The sequence below is a fragment of the Schistocerca nitens genome, chromosome 3 (genome assembly GCF_023898315.1).
Source record: "Schistocerca nitens isolate TAMUIC-IGC-003100 chromosome 3, iqSchNite1.1, whole genome shotgun sequence".
Taxonomy (NCBI): Eukaryota; Metazoa; Arthropoda; class Insecta; order Orthoptera; family Acrididae; genus Schistocerca; species Schistocerca nitens.
Genome location: NC_064616.1, coordinates 695,290,718 through 695,317,537, shown reverse-complemented (window position 1 = coordinate 695,317,537; position 26,820 = coordinate 695,290,718). Strand labels below are relative to the sequence as shown.

General features: G+C 38.9%; 1 protein-coding gene across 1 annotated transcript in view; it reads left to right on the top strand.

Annotated features, from left to right (window-relative positions):
* The window catches only part of LOC126248666 (early endosome antigen 1-like), a 216,127-nt gene extending 190,971 nt beyond the window's left edge, over positions 1-25,156 (top strand). The window contains exons 14-16 of the mRNA XM_049949885.1: positions 5,394-5,535; positions 20,890-21,065; positions 24,192-25,156. Coding sequence (XP_049805842.1) covers positions 5,394-5,535; positions 20,890-21,065; positions 24,192-24,416 — 543 coding nt within the window. The 3' untranslated portion in view covers positions 24,417-25,156. The remainder of the gene's footprint in view (positions 1-5,393; positions 5,536-20,889; positions 21,066-24,191) is intronic.
* The last annotated feature ends 1,664 nt before the right edge of the window (positions 25,157-26,820 follow it).

Genomic DNA, 26,820 nt, shown 5'->3' with positions numbered 1-26,820 from the left:
ATCTGTTGTAGAATTTTAGAACATGTTTTTTGCTCGAGTATCATGTCGTTTTTGGAAACCCAGAATCTACTATGTAGGAATCAACATGGATTCCGGAAACAGCGATCGTGTGAGACCCAACTCGTGTTATTTTTTCATGAGACCCAGAAAATATTAGATACAGGCTCCCAGGTAGATGCTATTTTTCTTGACTTCCGGAAGGCGTTCGATACAGTTCCGCACTGTCGCCTGATAAACAAAGTAAGAGCCTACGGAATATCAGACCAGCTGTGTGGCTGGATTGAAGATTTTTTAGCAAACAGAACACAGCATGTTGTTATCAATGGAGAGACGTCTACAGACGTTAAGGTAACCTCTGGCGTGCCGCAGGGGAGTGTTATGGGACCATTGCTTTTCACAATATATATAAATGACCTAGTAGATAGTGTCGGAAGTTCCATGCGGCTTTTCGCGGATGATGCTGTAGTATACAGAGAAGTTGCAGCATTAGAAAATTGTAGCGAAATGCAGGAAGATCTGCAGCGGATAGGCACTTGGTGCAGGGAGTGGCAACTGTCCTTTAACATAGACAAATGTAATGTATTGCGAATACATAGAAAGAAGGATCCTTTATTGTATGATTATATGATAGCGGAACAAACACTGGTAGCAGTTACTTCTGTAAAATATCTGGGAGTATGCGTGCGGAACGATTTGAAGTGGAATGATCATATAAAATTAATTGTTGGTAAGGCGGGTACCAGGTTGAGATTCATTGGGAGAGTGCTTAGAAAATGTAGTCCAGCAACAAAGGAGGTGGCTTACAAAACACTCGTTCGACCTATACTTGAGTATTGCTCATCAGTGTGGGATCCGTACCAGATCGGGTTGGCGGAGGAGATAGAGAAGATCCAAAGAAGAGCGGCGCGTTTCGTCACAGGGTTATTTGGTAACCGTGATAGCGTTACGGAGATGTTTAATGAACTCAAGTGGCAGACTCTGCAAGAGAGGCGCTCTGCATCGCGGTGTAGCTTGCTCGCCAGGTTTCGAGAGGGTGCGTTTCTGGATGAGGTATCGAGTATATTGCTTCCCCCTACTTATACCTCCCGAGGAGATCACGAATGTAAAATTAGAGAGATTAGAGCGCGCACGGAGGCTTTCAGACAGTCGTTCTTCCCGCGAACCATACGCGACTGGAACAGGAAAGGGAGGTAATTACAGTGGCACGTAAAGTGCCCTCCGCCACACACTTTGGGTGGCTTGCGGAGTATGAATGTAGATGTAGATGTAGAAGCAGTCTGGGAACCCAACATCCACACTGTTTGTGAAATCGCAACTTTTTAGGGAGAATTTTGTGCAAAATTGTTCTACCCACACTCCGAAATTTGAGTGCTAGAGTTGAGATTGTGAACCATTGGCCTTCATGATTCTTTTCATCTGTGGCTTTGACCAAATCGTTTGAGATCAGTAATAGTAGGCCTGATCGCAGCTCACCATGGACACTTTTCCATCCAGCCATGTAATCTCTCCCTCGCTTATGTACTTTGTTATCACTCATCATATTGGGCTCATATGCCTCACTTATTTGTCAGTGAAGTTCTGCTGATGCAGCATTCTTTGCTGTCAAAAACTGAATCTTTGACTGTATTTCACATTCAGTGGGCTGATCATTTGTTTTAAACATTTTGAACTGGCACTGTAGACAGCACACTGTGATAATACCAAAAAGGCACACTGGAAGTTGGTGCACATGCGCATTTCAGTTTTCACATGACATTCAATTAGCTATGGCGATTCAGACCTTACTCATAGATATTTCATTTGATTTGACGAAGGCATTTGATTGTGTGGACTGTGTAATACTTTCGCATAAGTGAGAACATTATTTAATTAGGAAAAGTGCTGAACAATGGTTTGCTTCATAACTGGAAATTAGGAAGCAGAACATAGTCCTCCAGTGTAAACAAACAGGGAATACATTTGAATCTGACTGGGATCATATAAAGTGGCAGGTGCCCAGCATTATGTTCTGGGTTAATTGCATTTCTTGATATGTATCAATAATCAGCCACTAAACATGAAACTGATAGAAATTTTTTCTCTTTGCTGATGGCAAAAATGGTATTTTGAAAGACATGTAATGTAATGTAAATGATCTAGCTAATAGGATAGTCAGTAACATCAGCAAAATACTTCAAAGAGAATGGATTAACAATTCAACTACAGCAAAACAAAATACATACAATTTATGTTCTGGAACACTTACAAAAGCAAAACTTTACTGTCCCAAATGGTCATTAAAGTCAACCATTTTAGATTCTTTAAACTCTGAGGGTAGATGAAAAGCTTTAATCGAAGTATAGTGTTCAAGATCTTTTGCAGAAACTGAATGATGCAGTCCTCTCCACTGACTCTGGTAGTGAAACATAGAACTTACTTGCTTACTCTCATACTATTATCTAATTTGGTGTTATATTTGGGGGCAACTCTGTGCACATACCAAAAATACTCTTAGCACAGAGGAGGACAGCCAGGCAGATCTTTGGTGTCAGTTCAAACCCTTTCTATAGGCCACTGCTCTGGCATCTCAAAATTCTAACTCTGCCATCCCTGTACATATACTCAATCATAGGATTTGTTGTTGATAGTATTGACTCATGTAGAAGAAAGTGCAATATTGATTCAGAGAACACTAGATCCCCAAAAGTGATTTGTACTTGGTAAATAATTTCTTAAGCATTGTACAGGAAGGTGTGCACTATTCAACAGGTTTCATTTTCAGTAAGCTTCCAGCAGAACTGAGAAAATGAGTGATATACAGCAAGTCATAAAATCTGAATTGAAAAGTTTCCTTTGAAACACTCTACTTCTATTCTGTACAGGGTTCCTCACAGTAGGTAGGATCTTTTCTCAGTAATGAGTTATTTACTCGTATACTCTCTCATAACTTTTTTTTGTATTGTACTAATGCAGTAGATTAAAACTGAAGAAACTGCAAAAAGGTGGGAATTTAAGGAGAATAGGACCTGGATAAACTGAAAGAACCAGAGTTTGTAGAGGGTTTGAGAGAGCATTAGGGAACGATTGACAAGAACGGGGGAAAGAAATATAGTAGAAGAAGAATGGGTAGCTTTGAGAGATGAAATAATGAAGGCAGCAGAGGATCAAGTAGGAAAAAATATGAGGGCTGGTAGAAATCCTTGGGTAACAGAAGAGATATTGAATTTAATTGATGAAAGAGAAAATATAAAAATGCAGTAAATGAAGCTGGCAAAAAGGAATGCAAACGTCTCAAAAATGAGAATGACAGGAAATGCAAAATGGCTAAGCAGCGATGGCTAGAGACATATATTTCTAGGGGTAAGATAGATATTGCTTACAGGAAAATTAGAGAGACCTTCGGAGCGAAGAGAACCACTTTTATGAATATCAAGAGCTCAGATGGAAAACCTGTTCTAAGCAGAAAGGTGGAAGGAGTATATAGAGGGTCAGTACTTGTGCAATGTACTTGAGGGCAATATTATGGAAATGGAAGAGGACATAGTTGAAGATGAAATGGGAGATATGATACTGCGTGAAGAATTCGACAGAGCATTGAAAGACCTAAGTCGAAACAAGGCCCCAGGAGTAGACAACATTCCATTAGAACTACTGATAACCGTCGGAGAGCCAGCCCTGACAAAACTCTACCATCTGGTGAGCAAGATGTATGAGACAGGTGATGTACCCTCAGACTACAAGAAGAATATAATTATTCCAATCCCAAAGAAAGCGGGTGTTTACAGGTGTCAACATTACCGAACTATCATTTTAATAAGTCATGACTCTAAAATACTAACACGAATTCTTTACAGACAAATGGAAAAAATGGGTAGAAGGTGACCTCGATGAAGATCAGTCTGGATTCAGTAGAATTGTTGGAACATATGAGGTAGTACTGACCCTATGACTTATCTTAGAAGATAGGTTAAGGAAAGGCAAACCTACATTTCTAGCATTTGTAGACTTAGAGAAAGCTTTTGACAATGTTGACTGGAATACTCTCTTTCAAAAATTCTGAAGGTGGCAGGCATCAAATACAGGGAGTGAAAGGCTATTTACAATTTGTACAGAAACGAAATGGCAGTTATGAGAGTTGAGGGCCATGAAAGGGAAGCAGTAGTTGGGAAGGGAGTGAGACAGGGATGTAGCCCATCCCTGATGTTATTTAATCTGTATATTGAGCAAACAGTAAAGAAAACAACAGAAAAATTTGGAGTAGGCATTAAAATCGACGGAGAAGAAATAAAGACAATGAGGTTTGCCGATGACATTGTAGTTCTATCAGAGACACCAAAGGACCAGGAAGAGCAGTTTAACAGAATTGATAGTGTCTTGAAAGGAGTATATAAGATGAACATCAACAAAAGCAAAACGAGGATAATGGAATGTAGTCGAATTAAATCAGGTGATGCTGAAGGAATTAGATTAGGAAGTAAGACACTTAAAGTAGTAGATGAGTTTTGGTATTTGGGAAGCAAAATAATTGATGATGGTCAAAGTAGAGAGGATATAAAACGGAGACTGGCAGTGGCAAGGAAAATGTTTCTGAATAAGATAAAATTATTAACACAGTATATATTTAAGAGTCAGGAAATCTTTTCTGAAAGTATTTCTATGGAGTGTAGCCACCTATGGTAGTGAAACATGGACGATAAATATTTTAGACAAGAAGAGAACAGAAGCTTTTGAAATGTGGGTAGATCACGTAACTAATAAGGAGGACTGAATAGAATTGGGGAGAAGAGGAATTTGTGGCACAACTTGACTAGAAGAAGGGATCGGTTGGTAGGACATGTTCTGAGGCATCAAGGGATCACCAGTTTAGGACTGGAGGACACCATGGAGGGTAAAAATTGTAGAAGGAGACCAAGAGATTAATACACTAAGCAGATTCAGAAGGATGTAGGCTGCATTAGTTACTTGGAGATGAAGAAGCTTGCACGGGATAGAGTAGTGCGGAGAGCTGCATCAAACCAGTCCCTGGACTAATGCATGTGTTTATAAATTTTATAATTAGCGTTCTGTAAACTATGTACTGACTCATTTTATGACCAAGTAACTTTGGCTCACATGACCCCACAGAACTTGATACATGAATAGGTAAATAACTCTAACTTAAATGTCAGACAAAGAATAAGATGTGTCTTTGTTTGTGAAACCATCACTTCAGAGCTATGAAGGTGAAGCTTAGATTGACAGGAAAAATTTTCATTTTCTAATTTTTGTTTGAGGGCTTCATTTGTTGAGAGAGACAGTAATAGAATTTCATGCTGTTAGTTATTCATAGTGGCAGTATTTTGTGATTTTTCTTTTTGTGATTTCATTGAAAAGTGTGTCTAGAATATATTGTTCTGCATTATCTGTTGTTTCAGCTTTCTGCTGAGAGAAAAATTTCTCAACTTCTTGATGAACTAAAAGTCAGCAATGAAAGTTTAATAGCTGCAGAGAGAGCTCATTCAGAGAAAACTGCAGTTCTTCAAACTGCTCTTGATGAAGTTGCAGGAGAAAAACTTGGTATGTCATTCATGAGCCATTATAGAAACCTTTCTTCATTTACATTATATGTTAAAGAACGAGCCTTACCTGCTGTACTTTTGGATGTAATTTCTCCAAATAATTTTGCTCCTAATTTCTTGATGAATAAATTAAAGAAATCAGTATCTGTTGGTGACATATTGTTTATTAAAAATCATTATTAGTTTTGACTTTGCAGCTGTCATTAGTTCTAAAAATTAAAAACGTAAACAAAACAGAGTTTCAGCAAAATATTTAAAGGAAAGAAACAGACATTAAATCTGTGAAAAAAGTTAACATGTTACCCTCTAAGTACAGCAGTGACACATAGGTTTCTAGTCAATATTGAAAAGAATAAGAGTAGAAAGTGCGTACATAAAGATGGAAGTTAAGATTTTCAGCACTGTGTCTGTAAATGTACAATTCCAAAGCTTCTTGCTTTATGTATTGACTGTGTGCCTGTTGTTGATGCTGTACTCAGTGGGTAACTTCTTCACTTTTTTCCTCGACATCTAATATGTCCTTCTTGTTTCATTAATATATGGATATGTTTTTCGTTAACATTTTTAGGTCTTATGATGACTTCAAAGCCAAAAACTATCATGAATTTTAGTAAAGTAAAATGTGGCAAAGACCTCATTTCACTTAAATGAGTGCTATAAAGTAAGAATTTTGAGTTTCTAAGGATATGCCATACATGAATAAAGTTCATATATGGGTTATATTCATATCAACATTTTTGTTTAAATATGAATGTCAAGGTGTGAAACAAGAGGAGTAACTTACCTCTTGAAACTAAAAGTTGTACTTCGTTTTTCTTCATCTCACTCATGGTGTAGAGGAAAACTGTTCACATTCTGTACAAATGTCATGTGTTAACAAGAAGATTGCATTGTCAGCAATACTGGTATATTAAAAAGATGTGACCACTTATTGCTCCCAATTGCAGATTCATTACTATTGTAGTGCCATGTAATTTGTGATTTTCACATATATACACACACCTCATGTTCATGAATTCTCATCTGTCTTCATCCTTTCAAGATATGAAATTAATTTCTAAATGTGTTAGAAATAGTTAACTTTGTAACATTTCACATTTGTTCTCATACAGTATATATTTTTGAAAGCTGTGGTGCAGTGCAGCATAGTGGTTAGCATCACTGGTTTTTGCGCTGCATGTCACCAATTCAAACTTGAACACCAGCAGTTATTTGTCATTTAATATCTATCATTTCTTCAAATACCTTATGTTTGTATATTCTGCAGTATACGATGTTTAGCTGCACTCTCTGTCCAGGAAGCCAGTTCTGTTCTGGCTGTATATTAGTGTCCGTAACAAAAAGTACTTTCAGTTCTAAGTGTTGCATTTCATTGATGACCCTGCCTTCAGATTTGGACTTGATTTTGGCTTTGACATGACATGGTTTGGTGGAGAAGCTTGGTACTTCAAAACATCAACATGACCTTGTCTACAACTAGGGAATGTAAAAGCCATTGCCTGCAGGGACGTTGTTCCTAATATCTTTATACGAAGGACTCAGATGGACTCCAAAACAGCAGTAAGTCACCAGTACATCAGGTATCCATCATTGTTTTCTGTAGACAATGGTCAGGACCCAGCAAAATTATTGAAAGGATTCAGCTGAATTGCCAAATACAGCAGATGGGATGACATTATGTGTTTGGCAGATTGGCAATTTTACTTGGATCGCACAGCCTAGCAATGGTTTGAGCAGTTCAATAGCTGGGACAAATTCCAGGTCAAATGTAGGAAAACATTTGGCAACAATCAGCATCTAGCCTGCTTTGTGGAAGAACAACTGCAGGACAAGTTTTGGCCCTATACCAAATTGTGAATACGAATATGACAGAAGCCAAAAAAGTCACACTTCATGAAAGGCGTTGCACAAGACATGTACCAAGCTCTTCTGGTAAAGGATGCCACAGTGACCAAGGAATTTTGGTGGTGCAGCACATTGAGGAAATGCAGTAGAAAAGTGTTGCACAAAAGGATATAAATATGACCTACTGCCTAATGTGGTCCTTAATGGCAGTTCTGGAAGACCTCTGTGAGATCACCTCTGTCATATGGCAGATAGTAAGATAACAGATACAGCAGTATATGGCAGCCAGAAATGTTGCTCCAAGTACACAAGAGATAGCAGTGTTGAATGTTGACCCCATACATCAGGAGGTAATAGAGAATGATGAAAATGAGGTGTATCAATCTTAAGCAACACTCTCCACCACTAGCCAAACATACCAGGAAGAATGGAGTCAGCCACCTTGTACTTATGTTGCAGCCATCAAACAACAACTCAGCATCTGACCAACACAGGTACAACCAACTCCTATGCATAGTATAATTGTCTGTGTAAGAACAGACATTTGGAGGACAGAGGAAAAACAAGCTGTGTGCTTCCTCTGTGGGCACCCTGGGCATGTTGTACACTACTGCAGAGAAAGAATGCACATTTTCAACAACTACTACATCACCAGACACCATCCATCATGGCAGTTTTATTCACGCTAGTCAGCCACTGATGATTATAGTCAACCTGTGGGGCAAAGCCTGTTGCTGTATCCAGGATAAGGTTATTCCCCAACATGCTGTAGTTGTTCCCCATCATGGTACAGAGGTGCTAGCTGCACACCCAGCTTCTGAATAAAGGAAAACTAAGCAAAGCAACCATCTGGTATTTATTTATTCTTCTCTATTACAGTCCATTATTTGAAAAGCTAAAATACGCACACTTTCTTGTATAATAATAAATTTATATATTAACTACTTATTTCTGATATTTATATTTTTAATACTAAACAACTACTACCACTACAGTACTATAACAAACCCTTAACTAGTAACCCAGCGACTAATACTACTTTAAGCATGACAGAATCTGTTCTCTGTTTTTTCATTTATTTCACTGTACTTAACCTGTAGGTGGTTGTCCCTGCTAGTGGATCGCCCTCATACTACCCTGGTCAACAGCAATTGTCTGCTGAATTCCTTGGGCATTGGGCAGCACTTCAGCAGCATTTCCTCTGTAACAAGTAATTCCACCAATCACTGTTACATCTCGGAAGTCCACATGATCACTTGAACCAACACAATGCAAATTCTTGAGAAACGATTTGATTCAGTGGTCATTGACCTCAGTTGTCTTCTCTCCATCTGGAGAGTATGTTGTCTAATCAGGATGGCAACATGTTAACCTGTGGTTGAATGCCTCATGAAGTCTTTCTTGGCCTCCTCAAATACTGCGGCTGCAATACCATCCAAGATGTGCCAGATCGACTCGCTTCTTAGTGCTGCTTTGCAATCCAACATCCTTAATGTCTGACAGCCATTACCTGCCACCTCATCATAGAGCATACAGCCCCCACCCCAATGTGTGTTCTAGTGTGCCCACACTGCTGCAGATGCAGCTATCATTCATCTAACTTTTGATTTTGTTTAGATAGCATATGGGCCATGACCAGTCATGTGATGTATCAGCCCACTCGATGGGTTAAGAAATCTCATTTTTAGTCTCTCCCTGATGTTAGGGAGAAATTTGTATGTTCTCCTGCCTGTGCCTGAAGTGTGCCATTTATTTTGCTATAGTTGCAATATGTGATCTTCTACCAACTTTTTCGTATTGATCTTAGTTCCAAGCATTCTTCATACTTCCATGTGATTGCTGTTATTTAACTATAAGGGGCATTCAAAAAGAAATGAGCCAGGGCACAATTATAGAAACCAGTATATGTATGTTAGAAGTATTGACCCTGGCTGTTGAGACACTTGTCCCACTCAGACACAAGGCGGTGAATGGCTGTCTCATAAAATTCCTTGGGGCTGCGACGTTAACCAGTTCCGCACATACAGCTGGACGTCTTCATCTGAGGTGAATTGTTTGCCCCTCAGAGCCTTTTTAAGGGGGCCAAAAATGGCACCCTTCTGATTCACTTCATGCAGCACGGGACAACAGTGAATGTCGAGCATCACTTGCAAACCTTGACCACCCTTTGCCAGGCGATCAAATCAAATCAAAACAAAACGACCAGGCAATCTCACCAGTGTGGTCATTCTGCTCCTCGACAATGCGAAGTCTCATATGGCCAACACAGTCACGGGACTCCTGCAGAAATTCAAATGGGAGGTTGTCGGCCACCCTCCATACAGTTTGGACCTCTCTCCCTGTGATTACACCATTTTTGGTCCCCTTAAAAAGGCTCCAAGGGGCAAACGATTCACCTCAGACGACGACGTCCAGCTGTATTTGCAGAACTGGTTAACATTGCAGCCCCGGGAATTTTATGAGACACTCAATCACCACCTTGTATCACAATGGGACAAGTGTCTCATTAGCCAGGACCAATACTTCTAACATACAGGTACTGGTTTCTATAATTATGCTTCCTGCTCGTTTCTTTTTGAATACCTCTTATAGTATAAAAGGACCCCCTTTCCAAAATTCTAGGTCCAGTGGGCATATTCCTAGAATTACTAACAAAGCATCATTCAGGGTAGCACAGAAGGTGCCCATTAATCGCGGTACCACTCCTCATTGAACTCTCCTCGCTAACGAGGCCGGCTTTACTAGCTGTACTCTATGAACCTAAATGCTTGCGCCATATCCTACAACTGATGCAAATATCGATTGGTGGTATGTTCTGACTGTTTTCAAGGGAAGCCAAAATTGCCTGTTTGCAATGGTTATAATTTTATTCATCACATTTGTACCTTTTCTGCCTGCTTTCTCTATATGATGTACAAAGTTAAATGTTCATCCAGAAATACCCCTAGACATCTCATTGCTGCACTTCACCTGATTGTTACGTCATTTAATTTTATTGTAGTGTTCCTTGCTAGATTCCCTTCCAGCAGGAGGAATGTTGTTTTGTAAGGTGCTAATGACAGTTTTAACACTTCAGCACCAGCCCTGAAGTTCACGGAGTGCCGAATATATCGTATGATAAACCTCTTCCTTCAAAAACATTTCTACCGCCTCTGTGTTACCACATTTCTACTAAGATTGCAGTACAGTACACTTGAGGTGCTTATTTGCTTCCAACACCCGGAGTGGAATGCGTAAGTTCTAATAAAAGTTCACCAACCTGTAGTCTTCTTCAGGTGTTGTCCCCTGTGCAGAAAACAACACAAAGCCATGATTGCATAATCTTGAGGCTGTAAGAAACTGTTTGTGAGGAACTGTTATTTTAGAAATGATTAAATTTCCAATCAGTTTGTTTCTGTGGGATGCCACTCTTTTTTTTTTTGGCAGAACACGAGAAACTAACTGCTCAGTTACATTCCACATTAGAGTCACAAATAATTTCTATTCTTCAACAAAGTAATGAACCGCATATCACTGCAGTTAGAATCATACTATTCTCAACTACATGTCCGTACAACCATACATTGCTAATAAAGTCTTAACCTGACACTGGCCACAGCAGATAACATGTCTGTCCTCCGAGGCTTCCCAACCAGCTCTCACATTTACTACAAATCATACATTATTAATAAAGTCATGTCCGAAAGAACAGATACCATCTTAGTATATATAAAGTTAAGGCTCACCGGCCATTTGACCATCTTCTACTTTTGTGTGAATGCACAAACAGTGCCCGAACTCTTTACAGGAATCGGCAACGCACCGCAAGTAATGAGTATAATGGGCGGGAGCACTATGAATGTAGTGCGGGACAATAAGTTGAGAATCTGGGTTTCGCGGGAGGTGTGCCAGAGATAAATTCCTGCAGTCGTGCTATCCTCTGTGTCCTCGGTGGCTCAGATGGATAGAGCGTCTCCCATGTAAGCAGGAGATCCCGGGCTCGAGTCCCGGTCGGGGCACACATTTTCATCTGTCCCCGTTGACGTATGTGTTCATTTCATTGTAAAGTCTTAATTGACACTGACCATGGCAGACAACATGTCGGTCCTCTGACACTGCCAAACCAACTCTCACATTTATAAACTAGACATTGCAAATCAAGTTTTAACTGATACTGCGATGGATAACATGCCCGCCTCCAAGACTGCTGAACCAGCTCTGCTCTTACAGCTGAACCACTTCGCCCGCCATCTAAGTTAGGCATGATCCTAAGATCACTGAAGTGCTTCGTCTGCCTTTTCATTAAGCAGTTGTTTATAATTCTGTTGATTGTTAATACTAGTGAAATAATGGAATGATAGCATGCTATTGAGAGATGCTTTAATTTGAAATGCAAGCAAATACACTCTTTAGTTTGTCTAATATTAATAATAGAAGATTACCATTCTTCTGCACAACTTCTGAACGCAGCAGCCAATCGCGGAGGAGGACCCCAATTTAGGCAGTCTGTATTGAACAAACCATCTGTCATTGGTACCTCACACCATATTGTTACTGCTGCCTTCTCAGTTGCTCTAAAAACAGCTACTTGTAGCTGAATATGATAGCTGCAAAGCCAGAAATATTACACCACCTATGTTGTCGCTGTCATGTAATTTCTGTAGCCTGGGCTCCAGTGCTACATCCCAAAACCCTGAATCACACACACACACACACACACACACACACACACTGATTCCTGCAGATAGTGTGTTGTTGTTGTCTTCATTATTTTCTTTCCAGGGATATTAAAAAGTGTGTCACCTGTGGCAATAATCTCTCAGGCAGTTGTGCAGTGCTTCTGGACAATCCAGCCCACTAACGCAACCAAAGTTACCAAAAGCACCAACAATATCAGTCGTCATTGCTAGAGCATACATAGAACGAACATCTGTTGCTAGCAGAATTGCTTTGTTAATTGTGTCGTCAGTCAGCTTGCTTCTTCTAAACAAGTACTGGTAAGGGCTCATCCTGTGTAGCAGTCTGTGATCTCATAATCTGTTGCATAATTTTTTCAAATATTGTGACAGGAAAATTCAAAAAACAAATTGGTCTGTAGGATTTTGGTATCATCTAATCCTTATCTTACCCTTTACTAGTTATTACCACTTTAGCATTCTTCCATGGTGCAGGGACCCATCCTTGCAAGACACACTTGTTGTACAGTTCACACAAGTAACTATCTAATTGGTTATCTAGGGCTTGTATTATTTCGGCAGGGATCCCATCCAGTCCTGGAGACTTTTTTCTTTTTCAGTCTTAAAATTATTTATGTAATTTCTTTTTGTGTGAAAGGGTACACAAGTTTATTGTTTCTATAGTCTTCCCATAATATTTTTTGTAACTTACACTGATCCTCTGTCTCACCCCCTTCTCCATCATCAGGAAGTAATGTTTCCATTAGCAGGGCAGGTGACTATTCCCAGCTTTCTGTTACCATCCCATCATCCCTTCTGAGCATGGATAAGATTGTTAATGATTGCATTTTCTTGCAGACAATTTTATATGTTATACTCCAGGGATTAGCTTCTAAGTTAGTCTCCACGAATTGTTTTGATTATTCCATTTTTGTTTTCCATAACTCCCCCTTAAAACATTGTTTAACATGCCTGTATCTATGCAGTCTCCGGACTCTCTCGTCTTGGGTTATGCTGCTCTGATATAACTTCTTCACTGTTTTTCTTTCATGTCTTAATTTCGGCAGCACCTCAGTCCAGGTGCAAGGTGCTCCTTTAGAATGACATAGTCACTGTCAGTCCTTGCTCTTTAACATATACATTTTCACCCAGCAGTAGACTTCCCAGACACTGAAATACCCATTTAGTTCTTCCCAATTATCATCCTTGAGGTTGTATTTGGGCCTTAAGGTCACATTGCCAGTGGCATTTAGTGTATCATATTGTGATCACTCAGTGTCATTCCACACTCAACTTTCCAGACTTTTGCATGGCACACCACCACCGTATTTGCTTAAGTGATGTCTATATTTGCGGTTGCTCTGACCCTCACTTTGTAGGTAGGGAGACTGTGAGGTGCATTCAGTACCTGTAGGTTGAGTTCTATAATGGCTGCTTCTAGTTGTCTTCTGCCGTCATCAGCCAGGTAGCTATGCCACAATACTGACTTCACATCTGCATCAGTGGAGTACACAAGAAGCGTAGTTAGTCCTAGATGAATAATGTCATGTAGTCTTAGCAGACTCATCGATCTCATCACTGAATTGAAATTACATGGAAACCAGCATGTAACTGTCTGTACTGGTTAACATTTCCTTGCAGATTACGTGTTCTGAACAATACTGTGATATTTTTGTCACTTCTATGACCTTGTTAAATACTATTATTGCTGCCATAGGGTGTTGCCCTTAGGTGACTATCTGGGCAGTTATTGGCATACTAAGGACCTTTCCTGCCTGAGGATATGGTTCTTGGAATTAGGGACAATGGTTATATATTGGACAATCTTGCCCTTCTCATCAATAATCCAGAGCTATATGACCATGCATCATCATGATGTGCTTGTACAACTTGTCTAAGGAGAATGATTCATTTCTTCTGACAGAATCCTGTTTTAGTAACTTCTCCAGTTTTTCATCTTCTGTGGGCAGGTTGTTCACTTTGGGATGGAGTATATCTAAGAAATCAGTTACAGAAAAAGTAATATACCATATTTTACAGTTTTAAATAACATTTTTACAATCAACTTCAATATGTGATCGTCTAGTTTTGAGCATTTGCAATCAGTCCTCTATTTGCACATTTAGTCTTCTTATTCTTCTCTCTCTCTCTCTCTCTCTCTCTCTCTCTCTCTCTCTCTCTCTCTCTCTCTTTTTTTCTCCAGCTCCTCTTTGCTAGCCCGCCAATCGCGAATGGTTTTTTTCTGTTTGTGGAGGGCTGAAATTCTGCTCAGCTGCTCTGTTTCCATGTTCTTTTGCATATGCTGCAAATTTCAATTTATAGCCCGCATCATATGAATACCTTTTTTTTTCCATTATGAAACTAGCTACTAACAAAAGTATTGTACTGTTACTGATAACATAAACCTCTTTCAATTCAAGTTCACTTGCACCTTAGACTGTAATGATGCATTATAAGCTAAACAGTGTTCTGGGTTTCTGATGGCAGGGCTGGAGAAGGGCGATGTCAACAAACTTGTGAATCCCTGCAACTCATGTTCATCGCATCAGTACACTGATACAGATTTCCCGCAGAATTGAATATATGGCCATTTTTAAGACTGACAGGAATTTTAAAGCAAACACTGTAGATTTTTACATTAACACACATAAATTTTGGAAGTAGTTTTTTGAAGAAAGGAGTGCATCTTATAGTCCGTAAAATATGGTGCTCCCCTTCTGGATGTATATTGCATACCAGATGTCTTAACCCAGTTGTAAGCGTCATTGGCTCTTCCAGCCATGTGAGTTACATGGCATTCTCTATGTTTTCATAAATCTGTCATGGATCTGTTCCGATCTGTGTTTTATTGGTTACTTCTCTGTTGTAGGTGTTTGTTTCCTATGCAAACTGGCTCTGAGTGTCGTACTGTATTTTTTGCAGAGTCACGTACTACATTGGTGAATCTTTTTGTACACCTGTAGGCAGAGCAGTATTTGCCTCAGGTTGTGTGGTGCCGCATTTTATGTACAACAGCACAGTTTGTGTCACCAAATCCTGATCATTTGTATAATGTGTCACTCCTATATCCACCTGTGATCTTGCATCTCTGTTATAACACATAGTTCTAAATTTTCCCCAAAAAGTTCTTTCCTGCTTTTTGTACGTGTGTGATGCTCTAGTTTGGTCTGTGTCATGTGCTCTTTTATGTGGTACTTACTAATCACTTTTCGCTGAAATTTCTCACTCTTTCAGCGTCCTTCCTCATCCTTGATTGTGATTTATATTTCTTACATAGACAGCACTTGATGGTGTCATTAGAGTCCTCATTGCTTTCTAGTGTTGTGAGATGCCTATCCATAATCCATTCTTAAACCCTGCCTTGTTAGGAGGGTTTGATATGTGTAACAGTTGTTTTTACCCTATATTTACATGGCACACACACACTGCTGCTTGTTTGATTTTATTGCAGTCTTTTTACGGCCATATTCCCCATAATGTCCACAAATTACTGCTTGTTTATCCCAGTGTTTTGCGAAATGACCAAGGTCTTGGCACCGAACGCACTGCTCATTAATAGATAGTCTTTCACTGAAACCGAATGAAACCCAAGATATCCTTTTTGTTGCTTCATGAGGGCCGTTCTAACCTCAGAACTGACTCCAGTGACTTGATGGACCACTTTTCTTCCCATTGGTCCTGTCTTGAATCATACTGTAAAGCCATTTTTGAAACTTTTAGTAAGTTCATCGTCAAAGTTCTGCATGTATATTGTGTCTTTGCATCTGTGCCATGTGGGATGTTGTGCAGTATCATTAAAGGTCTCTCTTTCTTAGGCTGTTCTCAAATCAGTGTCTCTTGTACCTTTTTATGGTTCATTATGTTTTCCGTGTCACTTTGTGTAGCAGTTTCCAGGATGACTACAACAGTATTGGTTTGCTTTATCTTCCACATACAATTTTCCTCAGGTATGTATGTGAGACTGCCACAGTTACCAAGATGTCAGGAAATTTCATTGATGTCATCATGGACAGCCAACCTGTCCAGGCACTAGTTGACTCAGGGCTCCGTTTTCTGTAATGTTGCACAATTATTATTGTCAACTAAAGAAGACTATGTTCTGTGATACAAAAGTGATTTTACTGAAGGCACAAATGGGAATATGCAGCCAACAGGAATATGTAATGCAAAAAGACTATTAATGATAGAACACAGCAGGTCATTCATAAGGTTATTATTGGATGGGATGTTGTGCATGGATCACAAGCAGTCATAGACTGTGGAAGATCACAGCTCCAGATTGACAGAACTAGTGCAAAAAGCACATGACAAAGATTGCCCTAGGTGATTGTTTGCTGTTGAGAAAACTGTTATCCCATCATCCTCAACAAGACGAGTTCCAGTCATCAGTTGAGATGCTCAGTTAAACTGTGAAGCTTTCGTCAGTTACAAAAAGCTTCACAGGCTCACAAAAGAAATTTAGATGTCAGTGACAACTATAAGCAGTAAAGAGGATCAAGAAGTGCTTAGAATCACTAATTATCATGAGCAGGCACAACTCGTCCCTAGAGGTACATGTGTAGGAGCAGCTTAGTGTCATCAATGAAGAATTGTGCTCCGCTGCCACTACAGATAATACAGTGGAGGAAGCGACTATTGAACTGCCAATAAGATCTGGCCTGAATGAGGAAAACCCTTGACGAGTATTAGCCATTCTGCACCAATTTTCAGATTCTTTCAAATCCTTAGCAGAGATAAGGCAGACCAAGTGGCTCATGATAAAACACCATACCAGCACTGGGGATCATCCACCAATTATCCAGCACGCAAATAGTGTGTTGTCATCTGAACAATGGATAATCCAGGAGAGAGAGTGGAGAAGAGGCTGCGAGATGTCATCATTAAACCATCAGAGAGCCCGTGGTCCTCTCCTGTGGCCCTCGTGAAGGAGGGGGGTTGTACATGGTATTTCTGCATCGACTGCTGATTACAGAACAGAATCCCAAAATCATGAAAAAAAGATACTTATCCATTGCCGCACATTGATGACACCCTAGACTACTTGAAAGGAGTGAAGTATTTCTGATGGCAAGTGACAAAACGAAGTTGACAAGGATGACCAGAAAAAGACTGCCTTCATAACTCTTGATAGCCTCTAGAAGTTTCAAGTTATGCCGTTTTGGCTGAGTAATGCTCAAGCCATTTTTGAACTTGTGACTGACAACCTGCTTCAACATCTTAAATGGATGACATGTCTTTGCTATTTGGATGACATTGTCATTTTTCCAGAGACATTTGAAAAACATCTAAGCTGCCTGACAACCATGTTGAAGTGCATTCAGACTTCAGGCCTCCACCTGAGTCCACAAAACTGCTTCTTCACCACACAAGAAATAAAAATCTGGGAGCATGTAGTGGATGGCAATGGAATTCAGATACAATAAGAGAAGTCACAGATTTCCTGACCCCTCAGCACATTTTTGCTGTGAGAAGTTTTCTCAGAATGTACTCATACTACTGGCTATTCATAAAGGTTTCTGTACCAAGGCGCCTCACTTGAAAGAACTACTGCAGAGAGATGCCAAATCTTGGAACCAGGTACAAGAAAGATGTTTCCTTGTCCTTGAGGAGGTGCTAACTACTACTCCAGTACTAGCATTCTGTGATGAAAATGCTAAGATGACTACACAATGATGCTAGCTGTTATGGGATAGGCACAGTTGTATTGCAAATTCAGATAAGTGCTGAAAATGTGATAACTTATGCTTCCAGAATACCATCCAAGTTCAAGGTGAACTACTTTACAACCAAGAAAGAGTGCCTTGCAGTTGTTTGGGCTATCACCAAGTTCCAGCCATATTTATTTGGCAAACCATTCACCATTGTGATGGACCACCATTATTTATACTGGCTGACTAGCGTGAAGGATCTGTTGATTCAGTTGGTTACATGGGCACTGAGGCATCAGGAGTATGATGTCACAGTGTTATACAAAACCGGAGCACAAGGATGCTGACTGCCTTTCAAGGAATCTTTTGGCAGAACACAGCAGTGTGGATGAAATCTCAGTCACCACTGAATTAAATGACATCGCTGCCAAACCAAGGGAAGATCTGGTACTTCTAAAAACTACAGAAGCCTTGAGGAAAAATGATACAGTGAAGTAGAATTCAAATTAATAAACTAATACAACTCTAATCCAACAGAGCATAAATGGTTAGTCATCATGCTAGCCCATCTACGGCCAGGTAACCTCAAGTTTTTCCATGACGGTTCAACATCTGCAGACCTGGGATTCATGAAGACTCTATATTGGATCAGACATTGGTATCACTGGTGAGGTCTCTACCAGTTTGCTAGACACTGTGTGAGCCACTGTAAGGAATGCCATTGATAGCACGTGCCTTTATCATCTCAGAGGCATCTTGTACCATTCCTGCCTGCAGCAGTGCCATGTCACAGCACTGGAATCAACCTCTTAGGGAGGTTCATAATGTTGATAAAATGGAATCAATGGATAAAATGGAATCAATGGATGATAGTCTGCACTAACTACATCACCTGCTATGCTGTCACCTGTGGCAAGTGCCAAAGCTCCAGAAATTGCAAAGTTCCTTATATAAGACATCATTTTGATGTGTGGAGCACTTTCTGTTATGATTGCTGATCTTGGAAAAGTTTTCCAATGAAGACTATATCAAAAGTAATTTCCTATTGCAGCGCACCTACAGGTTGACAACTGCATACCATCCATAGACTAATGGACTCACAGATAGCTTTAATAAGACATTGTCAGATATGCTCTCAGCATGCGTGATGTCGAACAGAAATACTGCCCACCATAACAGTCACATACAACAAAGCGAAGCAAGACACTATGTCACAAGGCTGAAATGCCAATGGGTACAGTGTTCCCATTTCAAGTGGATGATACTCGAGATGACCACGTGAGATACCTCACCACCAGGACAAAAGGAGCAAGGCAGATGGCTTGCGTTTGGACCCTGCACACTCTAGAGAAAGACTGAGAGCAATATAATTTCAAGCACTGCGCAGTGAGATACAGTCTTGGAGACTTGATATGTATTTTTGTGGAACTATTGGAAAAGTTACTGAAGTGCTACTCTGGGCTGTATTGTCTCCTTAGTTACAGATGAAGTCAAGGATTATGCCTTCATCAAGAAGACAAAAGTGCAGAGATGCCATCCACGTTCTACATATGAAGCCTTACTATGGTCAGGAGATGCAGACTGATGATGAGTGATTCAAGGATGCTGAAAACCCACTCATTAATCAAGAAGCCTCAGTGGAAGGAGCTGCCTTTGATGTTCGTCACTGTGAAGAGGGTCAAACATCATGACCAGAATGCGACGGTCCACCAGGACTGTCATACAATATCTATATCCAGCGTGCTCCAGTCAGCTCCAGTGAGAATTTCTGAAACAGAGGGGAGGGAGTAATGTCGCTGACTGTAGTATAGTGTGACCTAGTGATTAGCGTAGCTGGCTGGCATGCTGCCATTCACTAGTTCAAACCAAACCACCAGAAGCTATTTTTAGTAAGTATTAATTGTTTGTGGAAGATTCTTTAAACATTGTATGTTTGTATATTCTGGAGTATTCTATGTTTGTATAAATAACTGCACTCTTGTTCCAGGAAATCAGTTCTGTTCTGGCTGTATGTTAGTGTTGGTAATAAATGTGCTTTCAGTTCTAAAGTGTTGCACTTGATTGATGAACCTGCCTTTATATTTGGTCTTGATTGTGTCTTTCATGTGATCATATGACATGGAAAGGGGAGTCCTAAAAAAAAATTTTTTTTTTGTGTGTTTATTTCATCCTGAAACACTTAATTGCTCTTCACAAGATATTGTATACATGATAAATACACGAAATGTTTTGAAATTCTTTTTTACTGCCATAATAATAATAATAATAATAATAATAATGATGATGATGATGATGATGATGATGATGATGACTTGTTTAAAAATTTTGTCAGTCAGCTACAGTGTGACAATTAGTGCACTACATGAAATAAAAGTAAATTAGATACAAACTACAGCATGCACACACTTTGTTCAACATGTAAACATAACTACAGATATTCAGATTTAGGTCATGACACGTTTGATATGCCTGCCGTCATTGATGGTGATGTGGCACAGACAAATAGTGAAATTCTGCATGACCTGCTGAAGTGTTGGAACTTCGATGCTGTCGATGACTTTCTGAATGGCTGTTTTCAGCCCAGCAATGATTTAATATAGTCCCACAAAAAGGAGTTGCAAGTGTTCCAATCTGGAGAATATGGTGGCCTATTGAGGCTAATGCTAGTGGCCTCCGGGTACCCCTGAGCCAGAATATGGTACCCAAAATGATCCTTCATTACTTTTAAACACTCTCCTGCTTCGATATGGTTGAGCTCTGTCTTGCATGAACCGCATCTTGTCAAAATCAGGGTCACTTTGGATAATGGGGATGAAATCATCTTCCAAAACCTTGACATATCATTCAGTATTCACTGTGCCATCAAGGAATATAGAACCGATTATTCTGTGACTGGACATTGCACAGTCACCCGTTGGGGATGAAAAGACTTCTTGATCATGAAATGCGGTTTCTCAGTCCCCCAAATGAGCCAATTTTGCTTACTGACAAACCCATCCAAATGAAAGTTGCTTCATCACTAAACCAAACTACACGCGCATAGTAATTTCCATCACGCACTGCGGCCAACCATGTAGTTTGAACATCGGAACACAAACTGTTGAGAAGTTATGATGATTTGATTTTATATAGTTCTATAATTGTCACCATATATATTCTAATATTAGTACCTGTAGTGATATATTAATTTTTTCTTTTGGACAGTACTTGAAGCTCAATTAGAAGCAAGTCAACGTGAACATAAAACTCTTCTTCAACGTTTCTATACTACCTCTGGTGAGATGGAAAACTTGCGCCACACGATTATAGAACTGAGGCGGAAACTGGATGAGAGTCAGGCTGCACTCCAAGAGCTTGGGAGAGAAAACCAGACATTACAGGTTGGAGCTTATAGAACATTATTTCAGATCAAAATGTTTGTACTGGATTTTACATTGTAGCAAAACTTTCACAATGTTGTGGTAAGCATTGCAGTTAGAACAGTCGTATTTCCATCATGAAAGGCAATTATTTGTTAAAATGTAAAATATCTCTTTTGAAAAAGCTTTTAATTGCATAAACCATGTACATATATAAAAATTAAAATTTGATAACTAGACTAGTGTCAGTTGTCAAGACAACCATTCTCAAATCATGCTTTTAGCAGACACAAGTTGAACAAAAACTGGGGATACCAGTAAAAACCATATCATACAATAACCTGAACTTGTATAAGAGACAGGTTCAGTGAAACAAATTTTCGTTGTAGCAGCACAATAAAAATGAGACTGATTCTACACCATGGGTAATAAAATTGTAGTTAAATGTAAAATATAAAAATGTGATTGTTACGCCACATAACTTGGCGACAGCAAAATAAAATGTTTGTGTGTCCATTTGGGATAACTTGAATAAGTGTGTGAGTGAATATTCTTATCAAATGGTAAAGGATCCCAGACTAATGAGCAGTTCTCAAGAATCAGTTGAACAAATATTTTGGAAGTTATCTCCTTTGTGGATGAATTGTGTTTCCTTAAGATTTTTATTTTTAAATTAATCTGTTTTCCTGGGTTTAGTTGTCATTCCATCTTAAATTATGTCGGTGTATGTCCTTAGTTACTTCGTAGTTGTGAATGTTCCCAGTTACTACTCCCAGTTAACATGTGTGATTCCATGATGATGATACAAGCTTTCATGGTTCATTTGAAAGGAAAGCAGTATCAATTTTAGGTAAAAAGTTATGTGCAAAAATTGTTCTGATACCTCTGACAGTGGACCTCTTCTATTGCAAGCTCTTTGCTTTCCATATTTGGGGAGCCGGTAGTATGGAGCAAATCAAGAAAAAATTGCCTAGGAAACGTGAGCTTTGAAATGTGTACCTGAGGAGCCATGATCACTCCTCCTGTGGAAACGACGTGTTTCACAGTAGCAAAGATGAAAAAGTGATCATAGCTCTAAAGGTAAGCACCCTAGAGCCCATGTTTACTGGACTTTTTTTCCTTGTTTTGGTCCATACTACCTCCTCCCAAAATATGGAAAGAAAGCACTTGCCTTAGAAGATGTCCACTGTCAAAAGAATGGTTTTCACTTACAACTTGGCCATTTCTTGACCAGGGTCTCTTACCTCAAATTCATACATTAACCATTCTCCACCATCTCTTTAAAGTTTGTAACATCATCATAGAATCACCCTGTACATCTAAATGACTTCTCTGCAGTGTGTAGGCATAGAGTTCATAAACCACTTCGAAACAATTCCTCAACCACTCCACTTCCAAATAGCACTTGGGAAAAATGAACACCTAAATCTTTGCATGTCAGCTTCGATTTCTTTTATTTTATCATAGGTGGGTGTCAACAAAATATTTTCACATGTGGGTGAGAAATTTGGTGATCAAAATTTCATGAAAAGCTCTCATGATGATGAGAAAATACCTATGTTTGAATGATTGTCAGTCTAACTCACTCACCATATCCATGACATCCTCTTCCCTATGTCACTATAATACAAAGTACTGTTATCCTTATGGGTAAGTTTTCAAACTAGTTAACACTAATGCCTACCAGTTTCTTGGTAGTGTGCAGTTGGAGTGTGTACCTTCCCAAACATCTATCAGTTTCCCAGCCCCCTATCCCCATCCTCAGTCCTTCTTAGTCCCTCTTAAATATAACTCCAACCCTCCTTGTTGTCATCATTGTCATCATCCTCCTGCTCCTCCTCCTCCTCCTCCTCCTCCTCCTCCTCCTCCTCCTCTCCTGCCTCCCACCCATTCCACTACACCAGCTTCTTACTCATTTTAGTTAGGTTTATAGCCCTTTTCCATTGTTGTTAAGGCACTGGATTTCATTTGAGAAGAGCAGAGTTCAAATCTCCATGCCATTATTGAGTAAGATTTTTTTTTTTTTTCTAACTTATTTAAGACAAATACTGAGAACGTACCTTTCAAAATTCGGTGACTGATTTACTGATTTCCTGCAGCATTCTCCTTTAGTCCAAACATGTGTTCCGTCTATATGATCTCTTCGTCAATGAGATGTGAAATCCTAATCTTCTCTTCTCTTCTATCTCTTTCGCTAACTTGCCTCCCCAATCTTCCCATACTCTTTCATCCCTGTATTCTTGTGTGCAGCATGCAGATGCCCTGCCTACACCAAAATGTTCCCTCTTCTATCTCCACATGCTCACTCTTTCCCTCCCTCTAAGAAAACAACCACTCACCATAATCAAATTATACAGTCAATATTTGCTCGCTCTCTCTCTCTCTCTCTCTCTCTCTCTCTCTCTCTCTCTGTCTCTATTCCCTCTCACTCCCCACCTCCCCCTTTCTTTTCATTTCAGCACTGTCATATTATCAAATATAGTTTCCAGAATTAGTTTTCACTCTGCAGCAGTGTGTGTGACAATTGAAAGTTTCTGGCAGGTGAAAACTGTGCACCAGTCCAGGACTTTGTCTTTCGTTAGCAAGTGCTCTACTGACTGAGCTGCCCAAGTGTCTCTCACAAGCCACCCTCATAGTTTCACCTCCACTTGTTCCTCTCTCGTACCTTACAAACTTCACAGAAATTCTCCTGAATAACTTAGAGAACTATCACTCTTGGGAGAAAACATTAAAGATAATTGTTCTGGTGGTATGAGGACTCTGGTGGGTGAGTAAACTTCCAGCACAATGAAGTCTGTGAATAAACTGAGGAGCAAATGACAATATAATTAAAAATTTGTTTACAGTTCATAACAGGAAATCAAGTATGACACGTTCTTTCTGAAACTGTACTAGTTAATAAGTATTTAAACAATATTGAGTGTTTGGTGTATCACAGAGGACTTCCTACGGCCGATCAAAGTAATGACTAAGAAGTTTTTCAGTTCCAGGCTTAAGTAATGATACTATGTCAAATATTCTCTGAAGTATGTATGAGTAATTTATGACATTGCATAAATTCTAAGTGCTTAATGAACAATGTACTAAGATTAATCCATAAAATTGACCGATAATCATCTCCTTTCATTTTCTTTGTTTGTAATTCAGCTGGACCTCGAAAAGTTGACTGGGCGCAAATGGACTGAAGATTCGGATGCTCCGCAATGTGCTCAGTGTAACAAAGACTTTTCAATGATAGTGAGGAGACACCATTGTCGAAATTGTGGACAGATATTTTGCAATGAGTGTTCTTCAAAACTGGCACCTGTTGGGAACAATAAGAAACCAGTCAGAGTCTGTGATAACTGTTACAATGAAATTATGAATAAATAAGTCTTAACAAGCTACTGACACAATGGCTGAAACATTTATTGTTATGAATGGTGTTTGGTATTGTGTGGATAACTTCTTGTACCAGTGTAATATTAGTTAATATTTATGAATGTTTCATAAGAAATCTTGGTTACTCAAAACTCTGCATTGCAGAGAACATAAATTGTTCTTGGCCATGGTAGTACAGAAAAATTAGATTTTCGTGCTTAACTATTCACTGACAGCGCTTTAAATTTTTTATGTCGTGTGTTTATCTAACGAGCTGTCAGCTATTTCCAATACAAAAGCTTTAAGGACTGTGAACTGCCACTTCATGTAATGAAAATGTGACTCTGTGTACATTTTAACGGGCACTGATATTATATTTCATCTATGTGTTCATAATGAGAACCCCTGTGCCATTTTGGTAATTTTTTGTACAAATTTAATTTATTTAATGTGTTATATTAATTTTAAAAGTGATTCACATGTTTATGAAGTCAGTAACATAATTTCATATGTATAATCCATATTGAGCCTGGTGACATATATTGTGCTTACATACAGGTATTTGTGCTACATCAAGCTGAGGAAAGGATTATTATTAGTCATCAGTCTGTGCTGCTAACAGTTACGATAACAAAGGATTTGTTTACAACTAACAAGCTCCCATGTAATGGGTAAAAGTTACACAGTGCTCTATGCTGTTAATTCAGCATAAATTAAACAGCTGTTGTACAGTATATTGCAAAATATTTTTATGATTGTAATTTTTGTTACTGTTGTTGTTCATGATTTCATTGAAAATTAAAAAAAATATTTTAATATTTTGTTTGATCTGTTAGTTACTTATTCCAACTGATTTGTATAATTTCCTTTGTTGATAATTTTACCTGCTCATTAGTACTTCACGGCTATGTGGTACATTTATATGATTTAACACCAATATCGAAAGGAGAAAACGTGACAACTCACCATACAGCTGATACATTGACCAGATGAACACACAATATGACAACTGTATAGGAAATTTTTAACATTTACCCCTTTTCATGCCTTTTTTTCCCACTAAGGCACTTCGATTATCGTATTTAACACTAATTTATGAATTAACAACACATGGACAGCCCAGGCAAGGTAATGGAATCAGGAACAGATGAAATGTGCTCATTAAACACATTCTTTGCATCTGCAAAACATTACCTGTTCGTGGTGATTAGTAAACAGGGGAAAAAGTGTTTACTCTTTTCCTTGTTTCTACAGCTCAAACTCAATTGAATAAAACTATAAGGATGCACAGTTACACAATGATGTCATGTTATATTCAGTTTTCATAAAGTGTATGAAAAATACATTTATAAAAAGTATTATGGCTACATTTTTATCATTGCAATGATTTCTTGGTTGCTATTGGTGCTTGTACATATGAAAGAAATCTAAATTCCTACAAGCAGTTCTCATAATAGCCTATATCGTTTCTTCAGCTACATTTAATTCATGTGGAGTCAAAATCTCATAAGTTCTAAATTTTTCTCACTTATTGAAGGTAAAAACCTCGGCACAGCTGCCTGAGTAATCTTACAAAATTACTATCATTTATTTCCTTTCATATTTAATTTGTTTGTTCATATTCTTATACATAATGCAGCAGCTAACTGTGTTAACATGGTAGCTTGTTCTACAACCCCTCTTCCATTCTGGTTTTGAGCTAAATAGGCAGGCCAACCAATGTCTCTGGCAGTATAAGTTGTGATTAAAAGCTGTGACGTAGGTGTCGATTACAGATCAAAGGCACCTTAAAATTCACTTTGTTTTTAGACTAATTCTCCATCTGACTAGGATTAAAATAGGTGTAGATAAGTCTCCAAAGTACTGGTATGAGACTGCAAAATTTACTCCCAGCAAATGGAATTCTTAAGGTTCTAGTAATTAACTATAGAAATAGAAAAAAAAGTTACTTTAAAGTATTTCTGAAAATCATCAGGGGTCCTATAATACTTGGTACTGAAATTTGGATAAAACAAGAAATGAGAGCATTTTTCTGAGCAAGGTAACAGAAGAACTGCTGAACAAAGTAAAGTGTAAATCATAGGGCTTCAGCATGAAACTCCAAATACTTAATTGAGACACTCGAACTACACATTAGAAATATCTGAAAGTCTCTTTCACAACATCAAAACAATTGCTAGGGTGTACTGTTGGCCCTACCTTCCATGAATGATTCGCAGTGACTTGATTTTAGAAATTGGTTAAAGAGCTTTTATCCCCATTCCTGAGGAAGAGCAATGCACAGATCTGGAAGAATACGCATGGTGTACAAGAAGCTGTAATTTGTATCCTAAATAAATCTCAGATGCACGCTATAAATTTCTGATCTTCATACATCACGGGCCATGTCCTTTGACTGTGAGAATTTTATCCACCA